Consider the following 21,115-nt stretch of genomic DNA (forward strand, 5'->3'; position numbering starts at 1 on the left):
TGTCCATTCATTCTTAATCCAGCTCTAATCAGATTTCCATGCCCACTACTCCATTCAGATGGCTCTTGTATACCACTAATATCCACCTCTTTATCACTGAGTTTTTGTTTCATAACAAACCACCCCAAAGTTTAGTGGCTTAGAACAAAACCATTTTATTAGCTTATAATTCTATGGGGCCATTCTAGACAGTTCTGGTTGAGGCTGACCTGGCTGGTCTTCCTGGCTAGAATGGCCTCATTTACGTGTCCGGTGGTTGGCTTGCTGTCAGCTGGGGCAGTTGCCATGTGTTTTTCATCTCCAGCATGCTCCTTCACGTGGTGGTGAAAGAGTTCCTAGTAGCAAGAGAGAGGGAAGCCCCACTACACGAGCGCTTTGCAAGCTTGTGCTTGCATCATGTTTGCCAAATGTAAATGTAACTTGCAGTAGACTCTACCTCTTGATGGGATTTGAGGCAAATAATTTGTAGTCCTAAAATTTTTTTTTTTTTTTTTACAATCTACCACATCCACATTCTTTTTTCTTTTAAGTTTTAAAAAAAATTTATTTTATTTTTGGCTGTGTTGGGTCTTCATTGCTGTGCGCGGGCTTTCTCTAGTTGCAGAGAGCAGGGGCTACTGTTCGCTGTGGTGCGCAGGCTTCTCATTGCATTGGCTTCTCTTGCTGTGGAGCACGGGCTCTAGGCACGCGGGCTTCAGTAGTTGTGGCACGTGGGCTCAGTAGTCGTGGCACTTGGACCCTAGAGTGCAGGCTCCGTAGTTGTGGCACATGGGCTTAGTTACTCTGCGGCATGTGGGATCTTCCCGGACCAGGGCTCAAGCCCACGTGCCCTGCGTTGGCAGGCGGATTCTTAACCCCTACGCCACCAGGGAAGCCCCTACCACATCCACATTGTTAAATCTAAGAGTCAACCAACAGCTCTTCTCAATTGACCTTCAACAGAATTTGACATAGTTGATCACTTCTACCCTCAAACCCTTTTTTTTCACCTCACTTTTGAGACATCACTCTCTTGCTGGCTCCTTCTCATCTTCTCAATTTCTAAATGTTATTTGGACACCCTCTGGGTTTTGTTCTTTGGAGGAGCAATCCTGTGTTCTTGGATGATGTTGTGCCTTTAAAGTAAGACGCTTTGATACTTTCGTGGTTTATGCCCTAAATATCAATATTTTTGTTCTTTGTCTTACTTGCATTTGTTTCAGACAAATCTTTTAATTCTTCCTTTTGTTTTCACAAGATATTTATTGGAAATGGGCATGCTTTTATATCCAAAGTTCTAATGTTAGGTAGAGAGAAGTAATATCTTCTTTTCTTAAGAAACAGCTACACATTTAATAGCAGAACTGGGCTTAAATTCAGTCCTTTGAGTAGTAAGAAAACTCCAACAGGTTCCAGTATCAGCTCCGTCACTTACTATCAGTGAGACTTTGGACAGATACTTAATCTTCTGAGTTTAGATTCGCTACCTTTCCCTACCATGAATATTGCATTCCTGAAAACCTCTGTGTAAAGAAAATACCTAGTTGAGGAATGTAAAATCTTTTGGTGTGGGGAGGACGGAGCCGCTATGGGAAACAGAGTTAAAGGAGCCAAGCTCTAGGGAAACCTATGTAAGCCCTAAGTACTGCTTTCATCCCTAAGGTAAATATTAAAGATAGCATGCTGAATAAACAGTAATGGGTGTGCTGTGATCACCTTTTCTTGATCACCCTTTGTTTGGAAGAAAATTTCAAGCTTGTCCTTAGTTTAAAGCAGATGTTTTACATAGTTACATCTAATATGCACAGGGAGGCCGTATCCCTAGGTCATGACCCGTTTACATGTCTTACAGTGCTGGTTTACATATTTTTCCTGTGTAATTATTAATAGTGTCTCCTCTTTCACTCTCCAGAGTGTCCTGGTTTGGGCAATAAACTGTATGTTTGCCCTTAATATTAACAGATGTGTGTATGTGTATTTTATATGTAAATAAAAAATCTAGCAGATTTTCTACCTAACATGAAATATAATCTTGCCGTGTAGAAGAGCTAGATGCTTTTAATGGTGGGAACAGATTTTTAGCAGTTGCTATCCTAAGATTGCTATGGAAATGCTTGAAACCAGCTTGTTCTGGAGTAGGTCTACTGGCTATCTTATTTATGTTTCTAATTTACTTAGTTTTCATTCTTCTTTACTGATTACTAGATTCACTATTAAACAAGTGTAGGATGAGCAAGGAATGGCTTAGCAGTGCCTGTGACTAGGTTATCGATACTTTAATTTCAGCTAAATATGACTCATCAAGGTTTTGTGGCTATAAACAAAAGGCTCCGTTAATAGATGATTGTTGTTTAGAATGAAGTGGGATGCTAACCCCACTCTTCTTTGCCAGTGAGCTTCCAGAGCAAACTTTGTGTTCAGTTTTTAGTGCTGCACTTAGAGACATGGACAAATAAGTTCATTCAGTGGAGTGAGACTAGGACAATGAGAAAACTAAAATCAATTTCCTGTGAGGAACCATCATTTGAAGGCACAATGGCTGTTTAAGAGAAGACTTAGGGCAAACCAGTGAAACTGTCTTCAAATATTTTTAAGGACTAGAAGATGTATGATCAACTATTGATCCTTAGAGGCAGATTAACCATTTGGTGGGTTATCTGTGTGGTTGAAAAAATGTATATTTGGGTAAAAAATGAAAAATAGCTAAGGTTTTAAAAAGGCAGTGTGGTATACCGATAATGAGTATGGACTCAGGAGTCAGTCACCTCTGGGCTTTATCCGGGCCTTGTCATTTACCAGCTATGTGACTTTGGGGAAGTTGCTTATTACCCTCTCTGTTTCCTCATCTGTGAAAAGGAGATGGTATTAATACCTCATAGGTTAAGTGCATGTAAAATACTCCGTAAGTGTTCACCTGCTGTCATGCCCCACATACCACAAAGTACAGGCAGTAGACCCTGCATCATGCCTGGCACCTCCCCTCCCCGTCAGCTCTCCCAGAGTTAAGCAGCGGCACCAGCTTGCTGTACAGTAGGCCAGAAGCTAGGAAGAAATACATGGTGTGGACGTTGATTCCAGCAGAGACAGGCACTGTGGAGTAAAGGAATCAAGAGAGGCGGAGGGGAGGGGGAACACATGCAGCTCTTCCCAAATTTGGTTCTTTTAATACCTGAAAAAGGGAGAGTCCAGAATAAAATGAGAGTAACAGCTTCTTTCAACAGTTGGTAACATTTGGGCCATTTTCGTCAAACAATTCATGCCATGTCCCTAAACCACTGTACTTGGACTATTCTTACACCTTTGGACATCTGATGTGTACTGCATTTTAATTGGTTTATAGTTTTGCTTTAGTTTGTTTAATTTTAAAACCAGCCTTTTTTTTTTTTTTTTTTTTTTTTTTTTTTTTTTGCGGTATGCGGGCCTCTCACTGCTGTGGCCTCTCCCGTAGCGGAGCACAGGCTCCAGACGCGCAGGCCCAGCGGCCATGGCTCACGGGCCCGGCCGCTCCACGGCACGTGGGATCTTCCCAGACCGGGGCACGAACCCGCGCCCCCTGCATCGGCAGGCGGACTCTCAACCACTGCGCCACCAGGGAAGCCCCAAAACCAGCCTTTCTACATTACCATCCTGCCTCAGAAAACTTCAGTTTTCAAAATGTTTGATACATGTCATATTTTACTGACAGTCATACAGTTTGTACTAATACAGCTTCTTTCAGAGACGTTTAATTTCTAGTTTTATTTCTAAACACACTTAACTTCCGAGGTCATATCGGGGCCCACTAATAATAGAAAATACGCAAATAAAAAAATCAGTGAGATAATTTTTTGTTATAAAAACTGACTAAGTTTAGAACAGTGTTATACTGTTGATAGGAGTTTCAGTCAGTACAAACTTTCTGAAGGGCAGTCTGGCAAAACATATATGTATATGAATGCACATATATACATACACACATATACGTATATATACGTATATAATACACACACACAGGCACAGATACACACTGCTGATCATAACAAAGTAGAATAATAATCCCACTGTTTCCTCTGCCAGTTAGCTCACAGTGCAAGCATTATATTCAGTTCTTGGTGCTGCCCTTACAGAAAGACACTGAGAGACTCAATTTGTCATCATTTATTCTGATGTTCAAATTGTCCAAAGTTGAGCCAATGGAAGCTCCTTCTAGCTGGCACTCATGATCTTTGTTTTCATTGTCGTGGTAAAGAATACATATAAAATTTACCACCTTAACCATTTTTAAGTGTACAGTTCAATAGTGTAAGTCCCATAGACTTTGGGCATGTCTTCATCATTCTTTGAGCACTTACTTTTTGTTAAGGAAAGATGTTTTAGACTCATCTTGTACGTTTCTGTCTGAGCCCTGGAGTCAGTCATTTCTCCAAAGAGCCTTGGTTTCCTCTAGAGGAAAATGGGATTTGGAAACTAAGCTCTGGATACCACAGGTGCTCATGGCTGCTCCCAGACCCTCTAAGTGGGTGTATATGTACACATACCTACCTCTAGGTCTACATTTATTTTTATATTTACATGTGTTGAAAATCATGAATTTATACCAATACCCAGTTCCAGTTCAGCACTACAGGGTGTGTTCTAGTTTCCTCCCTTTTCATATTTGTACCTCTTTCTGAAAGTGAGAAACCTGGTTCCTGTTATTCTTAATATATTCACTTATTTGTTCAGGCCTTTTTTTTTTATTTTTATTTTTTTTTTATTTTTATTAGTTTCTGCTTTATAACAAAGTGAATCAGTCATACATACACATCTGTTCCCACATCCCTTCCCTATTGCGTCTCCCTCCCTCCCACCCTCCCTATCCCACCCCTCCAGGTGGTCACAAAGCACCGAGCTGATCTCCCTGTGCTCTGCGGCTGCTTCCCACTATCTATCTACCTTACGTTTGGTAGTGTATATATGTCCATGCCTCTCTTTCTTGCCACAGCTTACCCTTCACCCTCCCCATATCCTCAAGTCCGTTCTCAAGTAGGTCTGTGTCTTTATTCCCGTTTTACCCCTAGGTTCTTCATGACATTTTTTTTTTTTTTAATTCCATATATATGTGTTAGCATACGGTATTTGTCTTTCTCTTTCTGACTTACTTCACTCTGTATGACAGACTCTAGGTCTATCCACCTCATTACAAATAGCTCAGTTTCGTTTATTTTTATGGCTGAGTAATATTCCATTGTATATATGTGCCACATCTTCTTTATCCATTCATCCGATGATGGACACTTAGGTTGTTTCCAGCTCCGGGCTATTGTGAATAGAGCTGCAATGAACATTTTGGTACATGTCTCTTTTTGAATTATGGTTTTCTCAGGGTATATGCCTAGTAGTGGGATTGCTGGGTCATATGGAAGTTCTATTTTTAGTTTTTTAAGGAACCTCCATACTGTTCTCCATAGTGGCTGTACCAATTCACATTCCCACCAGCAGTGCAAGAGTGTTCCCTTTTCTCCACACCCTCTCCAGCATTTATTGTTTCTAGATTTCTTGATGATGGCCATTCTGACTGGTGTGAGATGATATCTCATTGTAGTTTTGATTTGCATTTCTCTAATGATTAATGATGTTGAGCATTCTTTCATGTGTTTGTTGGCAGTCTGTATATCTTCTTTGGAGAAATGCCTATTTAAGTCTTCTGCCCATTTTTGGATTGGGTTGTTTGTTCAGGCCTTTGTTCTTACTTGTTCAGAGTCCCCCACTTCTCCCCGCATTGGTGATTGCCCTCCTCACCCTCCTTGCGCTATAGCAGCCCTTGTTAGGCTGTTGTTAACCTTTGCTGCCCTCCACAGGGATGCTCTCTCTCCTCAGCCCTTCTAGGCTTCCACCCCCTGTTCTGAGGCTGCCCTCTCCTCAAAGCCATGCCTCCTTACCCCGCTAGGGCTCCAACAGCCTGTTTCAGGCTCTCCTTCCATGTGGATGCCCTTGCCCCACTAGGCTCTGACCCATTTCTTGTTGAGCTGTTCCATTATGGGGTGCCCTCCTTTACCCCACTGGGCTCTGGCACCTTGCCCCGGCCTGCCCTCTCCACCCCAGGCACTTCCTTTCCACCTGGGCTATGATTACTCTGCTCAACCCACTCTGCAGATGCCTACCTTGCTTGGCCTCCCCTAATGGTTTTTGAGCTATATTGTTCAAGAAGGGGACATATGAATAGGAATTCAAAGTGAAACAAAACAAAAACCACAAAAATCCTGTGGAGCACAGGGTTATTATTATTATTATTTGGTTGGTTTTCTTATCCTGAAGAAGCAGGTGATTTATTGGTTATCAGTGATTAGTGAAAAGTCTGGCCCCATTGGTGTCAAATCTAAGATGTATTTTAAAAGTGTAAGAAAAAGGAAAGACATTAATATTTTTTAAAAAGGCAAGAGGAACGAGGTTGGAGTCTAAAGAAGTATCTGTGGAGTATTGAGAAACAGACTCAGAGTAACGAGAAACATTATGAGACTTTCAGTGAAAGGGTGGGCCAGGTGTTTACTTCATCCATTTCTGAAGATATTACTGTGTTTTACCATAGTGGATGTTTATAACTTTGACCACAGATCATCATGGAAAGGGTATATTTTAGTTGTAATGTAGAATGACAAAAGGTCATGTATACTTCATACATTCATATACCAAGACAAAGCAATACATAATCCTTGTAAAATAAATTTTAAGTTTTCAAGGGTTAATATTTATTTTAGAAAATTAACTCATCCACAGTTGATCAATCTCTTATCATTCCAACTAAGGTGCTATTATAATATATACAGTTGTCCCTTGAACAATAAGAGTTTGAACTGCACAGGTCCACTGATTACATGGGTTTTTTTCAGTCAGTATATGCTACAGTACCACACGGTGTGCTGTTGGTTGAATCCATGGACGTGGAACCATGAACACAGAGGGTGTCGTCCACCCTAACCCCTGCATTGTTCAAGGGTCAACTGTATATGAAAAGGAAGTCGACCTCCCCTCCTGTGTTCCCTAATTGCAGCTGGGTGATTTCTAGTCACTGACGGGAAATGGCAGCATGATCTTTAATCCATCCTTTTTCCTTTGCTGCCCACTTTCAGTCATTTCCTCTTCTATCGGTTTTGCCACGCACTCCTCCTTGCATTCTACAGCTGTCTGGTTCAGGCCTTCATTACTTTTTATATGCATTTCTGCATTAGCCTCAGTTCAATTCAGTAAACATTACGTGAGTGCCTTCTGTGTCTTTACCTTTGCTTTGCCTACAGTGCCTCTCTCTTAGGGTAGCTAAATTAAATTCCTCTAGAAGGAAAGTTCTGGAGAGATAGGGAAGGGACTGTAGTGAATTCAGTGCCTGACTATGCACGTTGAGGGGATTGTTGTCATGCTGAATTGGGAGCACGTTGTTGCCAGATCTTCCGGTCTTGTAAGAGAAGCTGCAAATTCATTATTCTTATGTGAAATCTTAAACTTTTTTCACCTCTGTTCTAGGTACTTCCCCAACAAAAAGAAGATTGACATTGTATTTTAATGTATGAAAGACTGGGAATTCCTACAGTAAACAAATCTCTGTAAGAATCTGGAATCCTTAGTCTGGCCTAAAAGGCTCTTTACCACTTGACTCCAGCCTACCGTTCACTGATGTTAGAAACAATATGCTGGATACTTTCTCATTTCTGGTGTTTAGTTGGATTCTTCTCTTAGCCTGGAATGGCTGCTTGTTGTCGATCTCACCCCCCACTCAGTTCATCTTTTCCTAGCTTTCATATCTGCATTTCTATGACAGTTTGTTGTACCTCTGTCTTGAATTTACTGCCCTGTTTGTAGTTGTTCATGGATTGGCACTGTCTTTTTTTCATTAGACTGGGACCTTCTTGAGGATAAAGACCTATACTCATACTATACGATGCACTTGTCACAGTGCCTAGTGGATGTATCGCAGACACTTAATGACAGTGAATGACTGAACCACGGAAGGAAGACAGGTTGGAACTCAGCCGGGGTGTTACAGAGAAATAGTAGTTTTCTAACTGGTCTTCATATCCATTCTATGTATATTTTCTGATGTCAGTTTCTTGGAACATGTCTTTGTACTTGTTATACTTTTGTTCAAACAATGCTTGTAGCTCTCCGTTGCCTAAAGAGTGAGGTCCATGCTCTGTGCTGTGATATTCAAGATCTTCTACGGTCTGGCCCCACTTCTCCTTTACAGTTCATCTCCTACCATTCTTTATTTTGTACTTTCCCTCCCAGCCAGATCTGATCACATTTTCCTGGCTTTGCTTTACTTTTCTTTTTTTTGGCCCTGTCACACAGCATGCAGGATCTTAGTTCCCCCGACCTGGGATCAAACCTGCGCCCCCTGCAGTGGAAGTGCAGAGTCTTAACCACTTGACCGCCAGGAAAGTCCCACTTAGCTATTTACCTTTTTTTTTTTTTTTAAACATCTTTATTGGAGTATAATTGCTTTACAATGGTGTGTTAGTTTCTGCGTTATAACAAAGTGAGTCAGTTATACATATACATATGTTCCCATATCTCTTCCCTCTTGCGTCTCCCTCCCTCCCACCCTCCCTATCCCACCCCTCTAGGTGGTCACAAAGCACAGAGCTGATCTCCCTGTGCTATGCGGCTGCTTTTCCACGAGCTATCTATTTTACGTTTGATACTATAGCTCAAAAGCTGCCTCTTGTTGAGCCAATCCTTAACTCTTAAAATGGAAGAAGTGGTGTCCTCCTACCTAATCCTAGCACATTGTGGCTCTCTTAATTAAAATTAAAATTTATCTCACTTTATAGTTATGGATTTAGCTTTTATATCTTCTGCTGGCTGGGGATAGGGGCCTTCCACGCAGTACTTTGCAGGTACTTAATACATGTTTTTTTTTTATTAGGCTATTATTAGGGTGTACATTGATCCCATATTTATAAAAAAAAGAAAAAGAAAAAAATTTTAAATGTAATTCAAATAAATAAAAAATCGTATGGAAGGATATTTACTGTAGATAACAGTAGATGTTAACAGTAGAATCTTGGCTAATTTAAAACTTTTGGCTTGTCTGTAATAAAATTATTTCTACATTATTTTTTTTTTTTTTTTTTTTTTTTTTTTTGCGGTACGCGGGCCTCTCACTGTTGTGGCCTCTCCCGTTGCGGAGCACAGGCTCTGGATGCGCAGGCTCAGCAGCCATGGCTCACGGGCCCAGCCACTCCGCGGCATATGGGATCCTCCCGGACCGGGGCACGAACCCGTATCCCCTGCATCGGCAGGCGGACTCTCAACCACTGCGCCACCAGGGAGGCCCTCTACATTATTTTTATAGCAGAGAAAATTGCTTGTATTTAAAAATAATTTTTCATCTTTAAGATTTTGTTAGGTAAGCAAAACTTCTTCAGCTAGACAAAATAAATAGTAAAATTTGTTGAAGTTCTATATATCTGGTATTAAATATGCCATTCACATGCTGCTGAATGCTAAAAATACTCAGAGGGCTACCCTGGTGGCACAGTGGTTAAGAATCCGCCTGCAAATGCAGGGGACACGGGTTCGAGCCCTGGTCCGGGAAGATCCCACATGCCGTGGAGCAACTAAGCCCATGCGCCACAACTCCTGAGCCTGTGCTCTAGAGCCCACGAGCCACAACTACTGAGCTCGTGTGCCACAACTACTGAAGCCTGTGTGCCTAGAGCCATGCTCTGCAACAAGAGAAGCCACCGCAATGAGAAGCCCGCACACCGCCACGAAGAGTAGCCCCCGCTCGCCGCAACTAGAGAAAGCCCGTGCACAGCAACGAAGACCCAACGCAGCCAAAAATAATAAATAAATAATAAATTAAAATACTCAGAAATTAAAATAAGAATTGTAATAAGATCATTATTTGGATAAAATATTATCAGGTCAGGTTGTAATAGTGTTAAGAGACACAAACTCATAATATCTAAAATACTCATGTGGGATTAATGTGTATTTGTTTTTCCTATAGGATTACAAACAATAGTTTAGGAGAGCCAAGGATAAATATTAGTTAATCTCTGTAAATGTAATATTTTTATGTAAATATGTAGTATTATTTCTTTTAGTTCTTAGCTTACATTTGAAAAAAAAATGAAATTAAATAATTGAAATTTTTTTCTTTCCTCTCTTTCAGAAATCAAGGAAGGACCGAGGTAAGATTATTTCTATGGAAATTTTATTTAAAACATTAGATTATTTTACTATGCGTTAGTAATAGTAAAGAGAGGGTAGTGTTTACATTCTGGAAAACTCCACATCAAACTGGTGGCTGGTCAGGAACACATACTAGTATAAATGCCACTCTTATGTGAATGAATAGGCTCCTTTTTAGTTGTTCATGCTTAGCATTTTTCTACTTTGACCTAAATATCCCCTCTTTTGGTACTATGAAAATTAGTATTGTTTCAGTAATACTTTAAACATTATTTCAGTGTGGCAAATGCATTTGATTTGGATTTTTGAAGGCTTTAGATTTTGACCCATTAAGTCCAGGACATAATTTGCAGTACCTGTCGCATAGTAGAGAGATATTTAAATAATGCTTCATAATCTTTCTAAGTGGTTAAGAGATCAGTTTGTTAAGTTTATAAATCCCTTTGATGTAAAATTCGGGCAGATATGGTAAAAATCATTTTGAAAGAACACCTACTGTGTCTTTTTATTCTAAACCTCAATATTGAGTTATCCTTTTGAATATTTAGTTGTATTGAAATATTCAAAAGTAAAACAGCACCGTGTACTCATACAGTTACTGGATCTAAAAAGAAAGACATCTTCTGCTTATGGGAGTGTTTAAGCTTCCTGAGTAAATAGCTCACTTCCCCCTGCTTTAAGTACAGTCGCTTTCTTAATACTTTTAAAATGTTCAGTCATTCAGCAAATACTGTTTTCCTTCTGTGTGCCAGGCATTGTGCTAGGAGATGGATGGATGAATGGATGAATGGACAGATAGATCTGTCTATCTATCTATCTATCTGTCTGTCTGTCTGTCTATCTATCTATCTGTCAATCTATCCATCCATCCATCCACCTAATACTTATCTAATTTATTTAGGGGTATAAGTATAACAAGACATGGTTTCTTCCTTGACCTCAGACACCTTAGGAAAAAAATTTTTTTCTATTTTATAAATAGAAGTTTTTCAGCCATAGACCAGAGAAAACATATTAAAGCTGTCTATATAATGGTAGATTAGCCCCATTATTCTGACAAATGGGGATAGATTCTCTTATTATGACTAATTATTAAAGATTTTTTGATAAAGTTTTTAAAAATGCTTAATAAAATGACTGGAAAAGATTCACATTAAAAAAAGTATTTGATTTATAGTTAGAATTTCTGTACGGATACTTTGAATACAAAAGTCTCTTGTAATAAGCTCTGGTTAATGTGTCTACTAGGTGTCATTTACTTTGAATGAGGATCTTGCAAATATTCATGATATTGGAGGAAAACCAGCTTCAGTCAGTGCTCCTAGAGAACATCCATTTGTCTTGCAAAGTGTTGGAGGACAGACATTAACGGTGTTTACTGAGAGCTCATCAGGTAGGTGGGAATAGAATTATTTAAATGCAATTCCCCTACATGTTGTGTAGGTTTTCTCTCTCAGCGTGTACTCTAAGGTCATTACCAGGGCTGCTCCACCTATTGTTCCTTCTACATCTTATTCATATCATACTACTTCTCTGCTCTAAGTACTTTCCTGTGATTGGTGAAATTTTGGCTGTTCCTGGACGGGTTTAATTTGCATTTGGGGCATGAAGAAATAGCACAAAGCAGATGGAAGAGTGTGGTGCATCAAGCTGTCTTCTAGGATGTTGAGGAAACAGTGTTACGGTTTTTGCCAAGATCAGGTCATCCTTGCCTGTTTTGGTAAATTAATATTCAGTAACTATAAGTTGTGTCTTAAAAAAATACTGCTTAATATTAGGGAATATTTAGTCAAAATAGAGGGAATATTTTGGCTCTTGTATGCTTTCTATACTTTTTAATGCATAGGGATTAATTTCTTTTAATTGATATCAACTTCTAAGAAACTGTATATAGTTTTTAATTTTGTGTGTTTGCTCTCAGATGTTTTAACAGTTCAGTAAATCAGAGCAGGTGTTTCAGTTTGTGAATTAAATATAAAGGGAACTTTTTTTGTGGCATATGTAAGAGTATATGTTTATTTTCATTGTTTCTTGGTTTTTAAGCTTCACTGAATTTAGCATATTACTAGTAAAGCAGCAGGCCACCTCACTTTAACAGAACTAATTTCTCTTACCTGATTCAGAAAGTTTATTGGTTGTTTAAAAGAAAAACATCCATGGTTTTGTTGTATTTTCATTAAACATTACAAAGAAAGCTGTAAGATTGAGGACACAGGGAGGGGGACGGGTTAGCTGGGATGAAGTGAGAGAGTGGCATGGACATATATACACTACCAAATGTAAAACAGATAGCTAGTGGGAAGCAGCCGCATAGCACAGGGAGATCAGCTCGGTGCTTTGTGACCACCTAGAGGGGTGGGATAGGGAGGGTGGGAGGGAGACACAAGAGGGAAGAGATATGGGAACATATGTATATGTATAGCTGATTCACTTTGTTATACAGCAGAAACTAACACACCATTGTAAAGCAATTATACTCTGATAAGATGTTAAAAAAAAAGAAAGCTGTAAGAAATTATAATATGTTAAGAACATTATTGTTTAAATAGAATATACAGTTGATCCTTGAAAAATGGGAAGGTTAAGGGCAGCAACCCTCACAGAGTTGAAAATGTGCATGTAATTTACAGTGGGCTCTCTGTATGCAAGGTTCCTCCATATCTGTGGTTCTGTGCGCTCAAATTTAGCAACTGTAGATTGTGTAGCACTGTAGTATTTACCATTGAGAAAAATCCACATATAAGTAGACCTGTGCAGTTCAAACCCATGTCGTTCAGGCGTCACCTGTACTCAGATAAATTTTTTGTGGTGTCTTGGATTGCCAATAGCTGCGTAAATTGATGTCAAAAAAATTAGTCTTTTTTTTTCCCTTGGGACGTAGAATTTAAAAAATGGTAAGGTAAAAGATTTGTATTATTACATTATTCTGTTACCATAATAATTTGTAGTGTAGTATTATGAGAAGTAGAAAATGTTAAACGTACGCATTTTCTCCTGGAGAAGATTCAACCATTCAACAAATATCTATTGTATGCTACATTGTGCAGGGCATAGCGTAGGCACATCCAAGGAATCTGAATTAGTCTTGCAACTGATGGGATTTAATAAGACCTACTGAACCTGTGAGGTTTTCTCTACTTTTGTGTTTGTCCCTGGAGTAGAAGAGGTGTTGGCACCAAGATGATAAAAAGGAAGCAGTTTGGAAGAAAGCTTGAGGTAGGGAAACTTGAACTTCCTTGGTAGAAAAAGGTACCCTGTTTCAGATTTTTTACCTCTTATCAAGTTGCTAATTTTTCCAAAGCATGATTCATTGCTGGTACATATGCAGAAGACAGTGGTTTAGAAAGCTTAAGGTTTGTTATCCTCAAAATTAATCTTTCATTTTTAATCTCGTAAATCCTTCAGTTAGCGTTGTGATCTTTTTGAACATTTTGTATTCACATTTCTGGTTACAGTGTACTCCAAAGTGAACATGGTATTATAAGGATTATCTTGCCAGGAATATGGAAAAAGATGAAGATTGTCATCCTTCTTCTGGAGTTTGTACAATATGTTCTTGCTTTGTAGAACTGTGATAATACAAGTGCAGGTCTAAGTTGCTGTTAGATGGTGCACACTATAAGGGAGGTCTTTGCTGCCTAATCTCAGTCATTTCTGTTTCATGTCATTGTTCCTTAACTCTCTTTGCACCTTTTTATGCCTTAATTTCCTTATTTATGAAATACAGATAATAGTTATTTACATTAGTGCATAAATATGAATATATTTAAAACACTTTGAATAATACTTGGTATATAGTACATGCTCAGTAACTATTAGCTGTTATTACTATTATTAATATTAGATTTTACTTTTAAACACTTTAGGTTTCAAATATATTTTAAGGTGTGTGCATGCATTTTACCTATATCTGGGTGTATATCACTTGATAAAATTCAACCAGAAGAGATTTTTATGTTCAATGTTTTTAATTGCCTGGAGGACCAAGAGAAAAGCTCTGGAATTGTTAACAGTTCATTTCCTTTTCTGAGCCTGGCGTCATTTGCTATTTCTACTCATTAAGGTATCAGTTCTACAACTGGGTTCCTTGGCTCTCTAGGAAGTCATAAATAGACAACAGGGGCTCTGAGACTGCTGTGACATGTTTAAAATGCTAGCTAAGTGTGTATATCTGCATGTTTTTCTGCAGGACAGGACCCTAGCTTTCATTGGGGTCTCAGAGGGATCTGGGACCCAAAAAAGCTAAAGAGCCACCACTCTTGTATTAGCTTGGTTTGTCATGAACCTGCCAGAGTGTTAAGTAACTGAGTCATTTTACAATGAGCAAGCCATTTATTTTACATTGAAATATACATGGAGGCAGACATTATCCTGAATATTTTTCCATTATTCTCTCAAGCATAGAACTGTACCTTCTTATTAAAAAAATTGCTTTTCTGGGCTCTTTATTTCTTTTTACTAGTGCCCAGGTCTATAAAACAGAATTTTATAAGAAAAGATTAGACCTTCACTTAAGTTCAATGTGTTGAGTTTAATTTCAATAGCTTTATTTTCTCAGTTAACATACTTTTGTTGGTTTTTGAGAGACCTCTTTTGAGCCAGTTTTTCTAATGGTTGAATTCTACATATTTGAGTGTCTTTGGGGTGATGGGGTTAGAGGGGCCTGATGATATGTTTTACTATGCTTTCTCCTTAATTAAAACAATCTGCATTTTATGAGCATTTGATGAACACAATTCATTTGTTTCTAGTTGAGCATTCCTATCTCAGAGAATGGGTTTCATTTTTAAGGGCCATTTGGATTAGCCCTTCTTCCACCTCCAGATTTCTCCGTGAAGTTCCAGATAATCTATTTTCTCTATTAAATATTTCCATGGGGATCTCTATTAGCTTATCTCTCTACCCTCATCTACATGGAAAAGCCTCATGTGTTTGGCCTTTTTTTTTTTAACTTGGGTCTTCAGTTTAGTATTTTTATGTACTGTTTTCTGATAACCAGATAACTTCTGTTTCTTTGTCCTTTGTACCACTACCTTTGCTCAAACTTATGTTTTCATTTTACAATTGCCAATTCTAGACTAAAAGTTGTTCAACAGATATTTTTGATGCTATGCTCTACGCTAGAATAAGACTCGACTCCTGTCCAGTTGGGCAACTGATATGTGAAAAAATAATTGCTACAGAAAGTGCTTTGTTAGAGTTATGTACAAAAAAGAGTATGTACTTTGCCTGAAGGAACTGGGAGAAGCTTCAAAAGTGGAGAAAATATTTGAGCTGGACCTCAAATATATGACTAAATGCACATCAATAGGAGGGAAGAAAGTGAAGATAAAATTTATTTCTCTCACCTTCAAGTATCCTGTTTTTCACTCAGCTTCCTGCTACCTGTCATACTCTGTCATCATCTAAAATCCATTCAATGGTCCTGGTTAGATCAAAGCAAAAAAACTCAGTTGTGGATTTCATAGTCTAGTTTAGAGATGAAAATCTTTGTACTGGACAGTGGCAGTGGAAAAGAGGGCTCCTGTTCTAGAGATATTAGAGGAAATTTGACAGCTTTTGGTGATGAATTGACTGGGCAGGGACTGGAAGAGTGAGAAGTCTAGGATGGTTTCCAAGCTTCTTTGACTTGAGAATCTGGTTGAATGGTGAAACCATTACTGAGTTAGAAAGTATTGGAAGAAATGGGCAGGCTTAGAGCTGATAGAGACAAGGTGACTTTTTTGCTCTAAGTTTTCATTATTATTTTTTTTAATTTATTTATTTTATTTATTTATTTTTGGCTGCGTTGGGTCTTCGTTGCTGCATGTGGGCTTTCTCTAGTTGCGGTGAGCGGGGGCTACTCTTCGTTGCGGTGCGCGGGCTTCTCATTGCGTTGGCTCTTCTTGTTGTGGAGCACGGGCTCTAGGCGCACGGGCTTCAGTGGTTGTGGCTTTCCGGCTCAGTAGTTGTGGCTCATGGGCTCCAGAGCACAGGCTCAGTAGTTGTGGCACACGGGCTTCATTGCTCCACGGCATGTGGGATCTTCCCGGACCAGGGCTCGAACCCGTGTCCCCTGCATTGGCAGGCGGATTCTTAACCACTGCACCACCAGAGAAGCCCCAGTTTTCATTATCTTTGACCCCTTTTTAGCAGCTCGTTAATTCAAAAAGTTGGTATTTGTACCTAGTTTTTGCAAGCCCTCTTTTACTTAGGCCTGCGATACTTCAGTGAGCAAAATCTCAGCTTTCATGGTGCTTACATTTTAGTAAGAGGAGACAGCAACAAATAGTAAACATAATAAGTAAATTGTATTGCAGCCTAGAAGGTGGTAAGTTCTCTGGGAAAAAAGCAGGAAGTGGGATCAGGAGTACTAGGTTGAGGGTGGGGCTTCAGACTTTAAATAGTGTGGTCAGAGGTGGGTCCATTGAGAAGGTGGGATTTGAACTAAATCTTGAAAGAGGCAGTAGCCTTGTGGAGTTAGTTATCCAGCTAGGAGTTTTCAAGGCAGAGGGAACACATTTGCCGTAAGGTGGGAGCAAGCCTGGAATGTTCTAGGAGAAGCAAGGAAGTCAGTGTGGGCAGAATCGATGGGCAGGGGGAAGAGGCCATTAGGCTGGAGAGGAAGGGTGTTGGCAGTGGCAGATCATGAAGGGATTTGTGAACCATTATAAGGGTTTCGGATTTTACTGAGTGAAATGGGGAGCCACTGGGGGGTTTTGAGCAGTGCAGTGATATACTCTGACTTACATTTTGAAGGCCCTCTCTGGCCAGTTGAGAAGAGACCATGAGGACAAGGGTAGAAGCTAGAGGCTATTGCAGTAATCCGGGGAGACGTGACAGAGACTTGGACCAGTGTGGCAGCAGTGACAAAGGTCTAGTTTCTCATCTGATGTTCATCCCATCTTTAGTTGTCTTAACAGACAATCCACTTGGATTTCTTATCACCTGAAACTCAGAAGTTACGAAATCAAATTGACTTCTGCATTCCTTTATTCTCTATGTATCTGTATTTCTGCCAGTGATAACATCTTTCTTCTGTTCTCTGGGCCATGATAGTCCTTAGCCTCCTCTGACTCTCACATTCAGTCAGTTGCCCACTTGGTCATTCCTACAGTAGACATCACACATACACATTTCTCGATACCACTTAATCCAAAATCCTCTGAAAACTTCACCCATCCTCTCTACCCTCTTCTAGTCTGATCTCCTGGAATCCCTTCTCTCTCGCAGTAGCTTCCTGGCCCTGCTGCCTCTCCTTTTCCCCTTGTTTTCCTCTGCCAGGGATTTGTTTGCCTTTTACAGTCATAGCCATTCTGCCCTTCATGGCTGTAGCCTTTGTTGATTCTTCCTTCATCTGGACTTGTATGGCAGTAACACTTGTATTACTCATCTTGTCCTGGAATTAAACCTTATGGGCAGGGGACTGTGGCTCATGCTTATCTCCAGAGTGTCTAGTGTAGGACTGAGCACATAGCACATGGGCTTGTTAAAGCAAATGTGTGTTGAAATAGTTTGTTTTCCTTTATTTTCTCCTAAGAATTACTAATACTCTAAGGGTACTCTTTAGCATGTTTTTAAGTGAGATGGCTTGTTAGTGACAAAAGGATAGATTTTCTTCCTTCAAAGTTAAGTCTTTTTCTTAGGACACTTGAGGTTCAAAATTGAATGTTAAATTCCTTTGTTCCCTACTTTATTTCTTGCTCATTATATTTTTATTTTGGCACAGATGATTCTTCTACTTTCTCTTTGCTAATCAGATTAGTTCAGTGCTGTATGATGTGACACTTGGTTAACCACTGGACACATTATAATAATGCTTGGTGCATTTCCCCTGTTTGTTGGGAGTCAGTTGGTTTGAATTAAGCTTTATGTGTATCTGTGTGTGCTTTATAGCTTTCAAACTACAGCTGTCTTCTTTTTTGAATTTTTTTCTTATCACTGCTTTTTTTTTTTTTTGCGGTACGCAGGCCTTTCACTGTTGTGGCCTCTCCCGTTGCGGAGCACAGGCTCCGGACGCGCAGGCTCAGCGGCCATGGCTCACGGGCCCAGCCGCTCCGCGGCATGTGGGATCTTCCCGGACCGGGGCACGAACCCGTGTCCCCTGCATCGGCAGGCGGACTCTCAACCACTGCGCCACCAGGGAAGCCCCGTCCAAGAGATTTTAAACCCTAATGTGTTTCCTGGGGATACCACACATAAAGCAGACTTTAATAGACCCAAATATCCTGAGACTGGGGTTCAGGAAGATTTTAAATAGGAAGTCAAGATGTAATTTTAGGACACACCAGTTTTTTTTATCGCTGTGTCACTGCCTCAAATCACTGCCTGTTTCTGCTCCTGTCCCCGTCAACTGCCCATTACCGATCTGACTGACCACTGTCTTCCGCGCCTGCCTCTGCTCCCACCAGGATGACTGATCACGCTGCTGTTGCCTTCACTGGGCTTTTACCACCGTCTCCCCTCAGTCCCCCAGGGTAATCCTGTCTTTTTTCATCCCGGCCCTTCTCTTCATCTGGACTTCTCCAATTCCTCCATGAACTGTGGTTATGATTCCAATAAAGTTCTCTTAGAGACTGCCTCTGATTGTTTTGGGATTTCAGCATCTAGTTTTTCATTTATGCAGTTTCTCTGTATTCTCCAGCTTTTTCAAATAACTACTTCAAAACCGTAGAACTTTTCCATTAGAATATAATTTACTCAGGAAGACAGTTTTAAGGGGAAAATAATACATGGTGCCTCATTAGCTGAAAAAACTATCACTTGTTAGAAATGATTTCATCTCAAGACTATAAAAATTCATGAAAAGTAATTCAAATAAATTAACTGCATCACTGCTTCAACTGACATTCACTTTCCACAAAAGCCTTTACTTGCTGTGAAGTCTTGTCGGAAAAAAATGTTAAAAGATGTTAAGTGGGAGAAAGAAAAACTAATTGGAGCCTATGTGATAAGTTTACCAGACTGTGTGTCTCACAAAGATAACCACAGTCTCTTCCCGTTAAAAAAAGGATAGATAGATAGATAGATAGATAGATAAAATGATGGAGCCATGACTCTGGTTGGTTTCTTTTTAACATGTTAGTCCTTAAGAAGTTTAATGTTTCTGATATTGCAATATTTCTAAACAATACTGGTTGTGTCCAATAAGACCTATGCTTGAAAGATAAAAAACAATCTGTATTAGGAAGGAAACAAAGTTACTCAAGATATGTAAGCAATTAGTATAGAAAATTCAGTTTTGAATCCATGAATTCAGAAAGCACAGCTACCAGTGTTTTCTATTTTTTTTTTTGCGGTATGTGGGCCTCTCACTGTTGTGGCCTCTCCCGTTGCGGAGCACAGGCTCCGGACGCGCAGGCCCAACGGCCATGGCTCACGGGCCCAGCCGCTCCGCGGCACGTGGGATTTTCCCAGACCGGGGCACGAACCCGTGTCCCCTGCATCGGCAGGCGGACTCTCAACCACTGCGCCACCAGGAAAGCCCCAGTGTTTTCTATTTTGATCTATTTTGAGTGGTGGTTACATGAATGTGTTCACTTTGTGAAAAGTCATCAAAGCTGGAAACTTATGATTTGTATACTTTTATTAAACGTAAGTTATATTTCAGTGCAAATTTTATTAACAAAGAAAGCAAAGCACAAGGAGAAAACACATTTTTCTAAAAATCCAGCAACCACATCTTTAGTTTGTTCAAAAATTTTTGATCTCAGGTATTAAATCACATTGTATTAGTTTGCTAAGGCTGCTGTAACAAAATATCACAGACTGAGTGGCTTACACAACAAGTTTATGTTCTCACAGTTCTGGAGGCTAGAAGTCCAAGATTAAGGTTCTGGCAGGTTTGATTTCTTCTGAGGCCTCTCTCCTTGGCGTGCAGATGGCCGCCCCCTTGCTGCCTCTTCACATGGTCATCCCTCTGTGAACATGCACCCCTGTTGTGTCTCTTCATGACCAAAGGACACCAGTCGTGTGGCATTAGGGCCCACCCTAACTGCAGAGTACATTAACTGTAGAGTTACAGTTTACTATTTTTGTCTTGATTGGATTTCTCCAGAAGCTCACCCTGTGGGTTACGATATTACGACATTTGATTGGGAACCTAAGAATGACTCTGCAGCACAAGATTATGTCTGTCCCATAGTTTATGCATCATTGGAGAATAGTATATACTTCAACCAATAGAATCATATTGGCTGAATTTATAGAATTAGAAGGTGTGCTATTTAAATGGTAATCTTCTCACATTATTAGTAGAGAGGAAGACGCCTTATGAACCAGACCATTTCTGAACAGGAGTTGCGTGTGCGTGTGTGTGTGTGGGGTTGTGTTGGTATTGGGATATTGGTTGGAAGAGACCTTAGTTTACGAATAAAGGTATTGTAATTCCGACATTCAAGGATGGTGGCTTTGCTGCATAGTTAAAAGGAGAGTATAGGACTTTCCTGGTGGCACGGTGGTTAAGAGTCCGCCTGCCAATGCAGGGGGCGCGGGTTCGAGCCCTGGTCCGGGAAGATCCCATGTGCCGCGGAGCAGCTGAGCCCGTGGGCCACAATTGCTGAGCCCATGTGCCATGGCTACTGAAGCCCATGCGCCAAGAGCCCGTGCTCTGCAACAGGAGAAGCAACCACAATGAGAGGCCCCCGCACCACAATGAAGAGTGGCCCCTGCTCGCCACAGCTAAAGAAAGCCCACGCGCAGCAACGAGGACCCAAAACAGCCAAAAATAAAAATTAATTAATTAAAAATAAATAAAGTATACAATTCGATTAAAACAAAAAAGGAGAGTATATTGGGAGAATAAAAAGTCATAGACTGAAGGTAGAGTTTTAGTACTAGGCCAAAGATGTTTTAGGACAAGACATTCAAAGATATTGGTTCATTATTAGAGTAAAATAGGGACCAGCAAACTCTGGCCTGTTGAAACTATCTCCCAGCCATAATATCTTTAATTTGGAAAACATGGCTCTCATGGTCCTTTTTTTTTTTTTTTTTTTTTTTTTGG

The 21,115-nt window shown here is 40.0% G+C and overlaps 1 protein-coding gene across 3 annotated transcripts in view; it reads left to right on the top strand.

Annotated features, from left to right (window-relative positions):
- Window positions 1-21,115, top strand: part of GTF2F2 (general transcription factor IIF subunit 2) — a gene marked incomplete at its 5' end in the record, with an annotated part of 154,595 nt that overhangs the window by 14,359 nt on the left and 119,121 nt on the right. Inside the window, 2 exons of one of the 3 annotated variants that reach the window (XM_079722059.1) lie at window positions 10,112-10,130; window positions 11,380-11,524. The exons of 1 other annotated variant lie outside the window; for it this stretch is intronic. In XM_079722059.1, coding sequence (XP_079578185.1) covers window positions 10,112-10,130; window positions 11,380-11,524 — 164 coding nt within the window. The remainder of the gene's footprint in view (window positions 1-10,111; window positions 10,131-11,379; window positions 11,525-21,115) is intronic. One more of the 3 variants, XM_079722060.1, reaches the window with a different exon arrangement.

The sequence above is a fragment of the Hyperoodon ampullatus genome (genome assembly GCF_949752795.1).
Source record: "Hyperoodon ampullatus genome assembly, chromosome: 16".
Classification (NCBI taxonomy): domain Eukaryota; kingdom Metazoa; phylum Chordata; class Mammalia; order Artiodactyla; family Ziphiidae; genus Hyperoodon; species Hyperoodon ampullatus.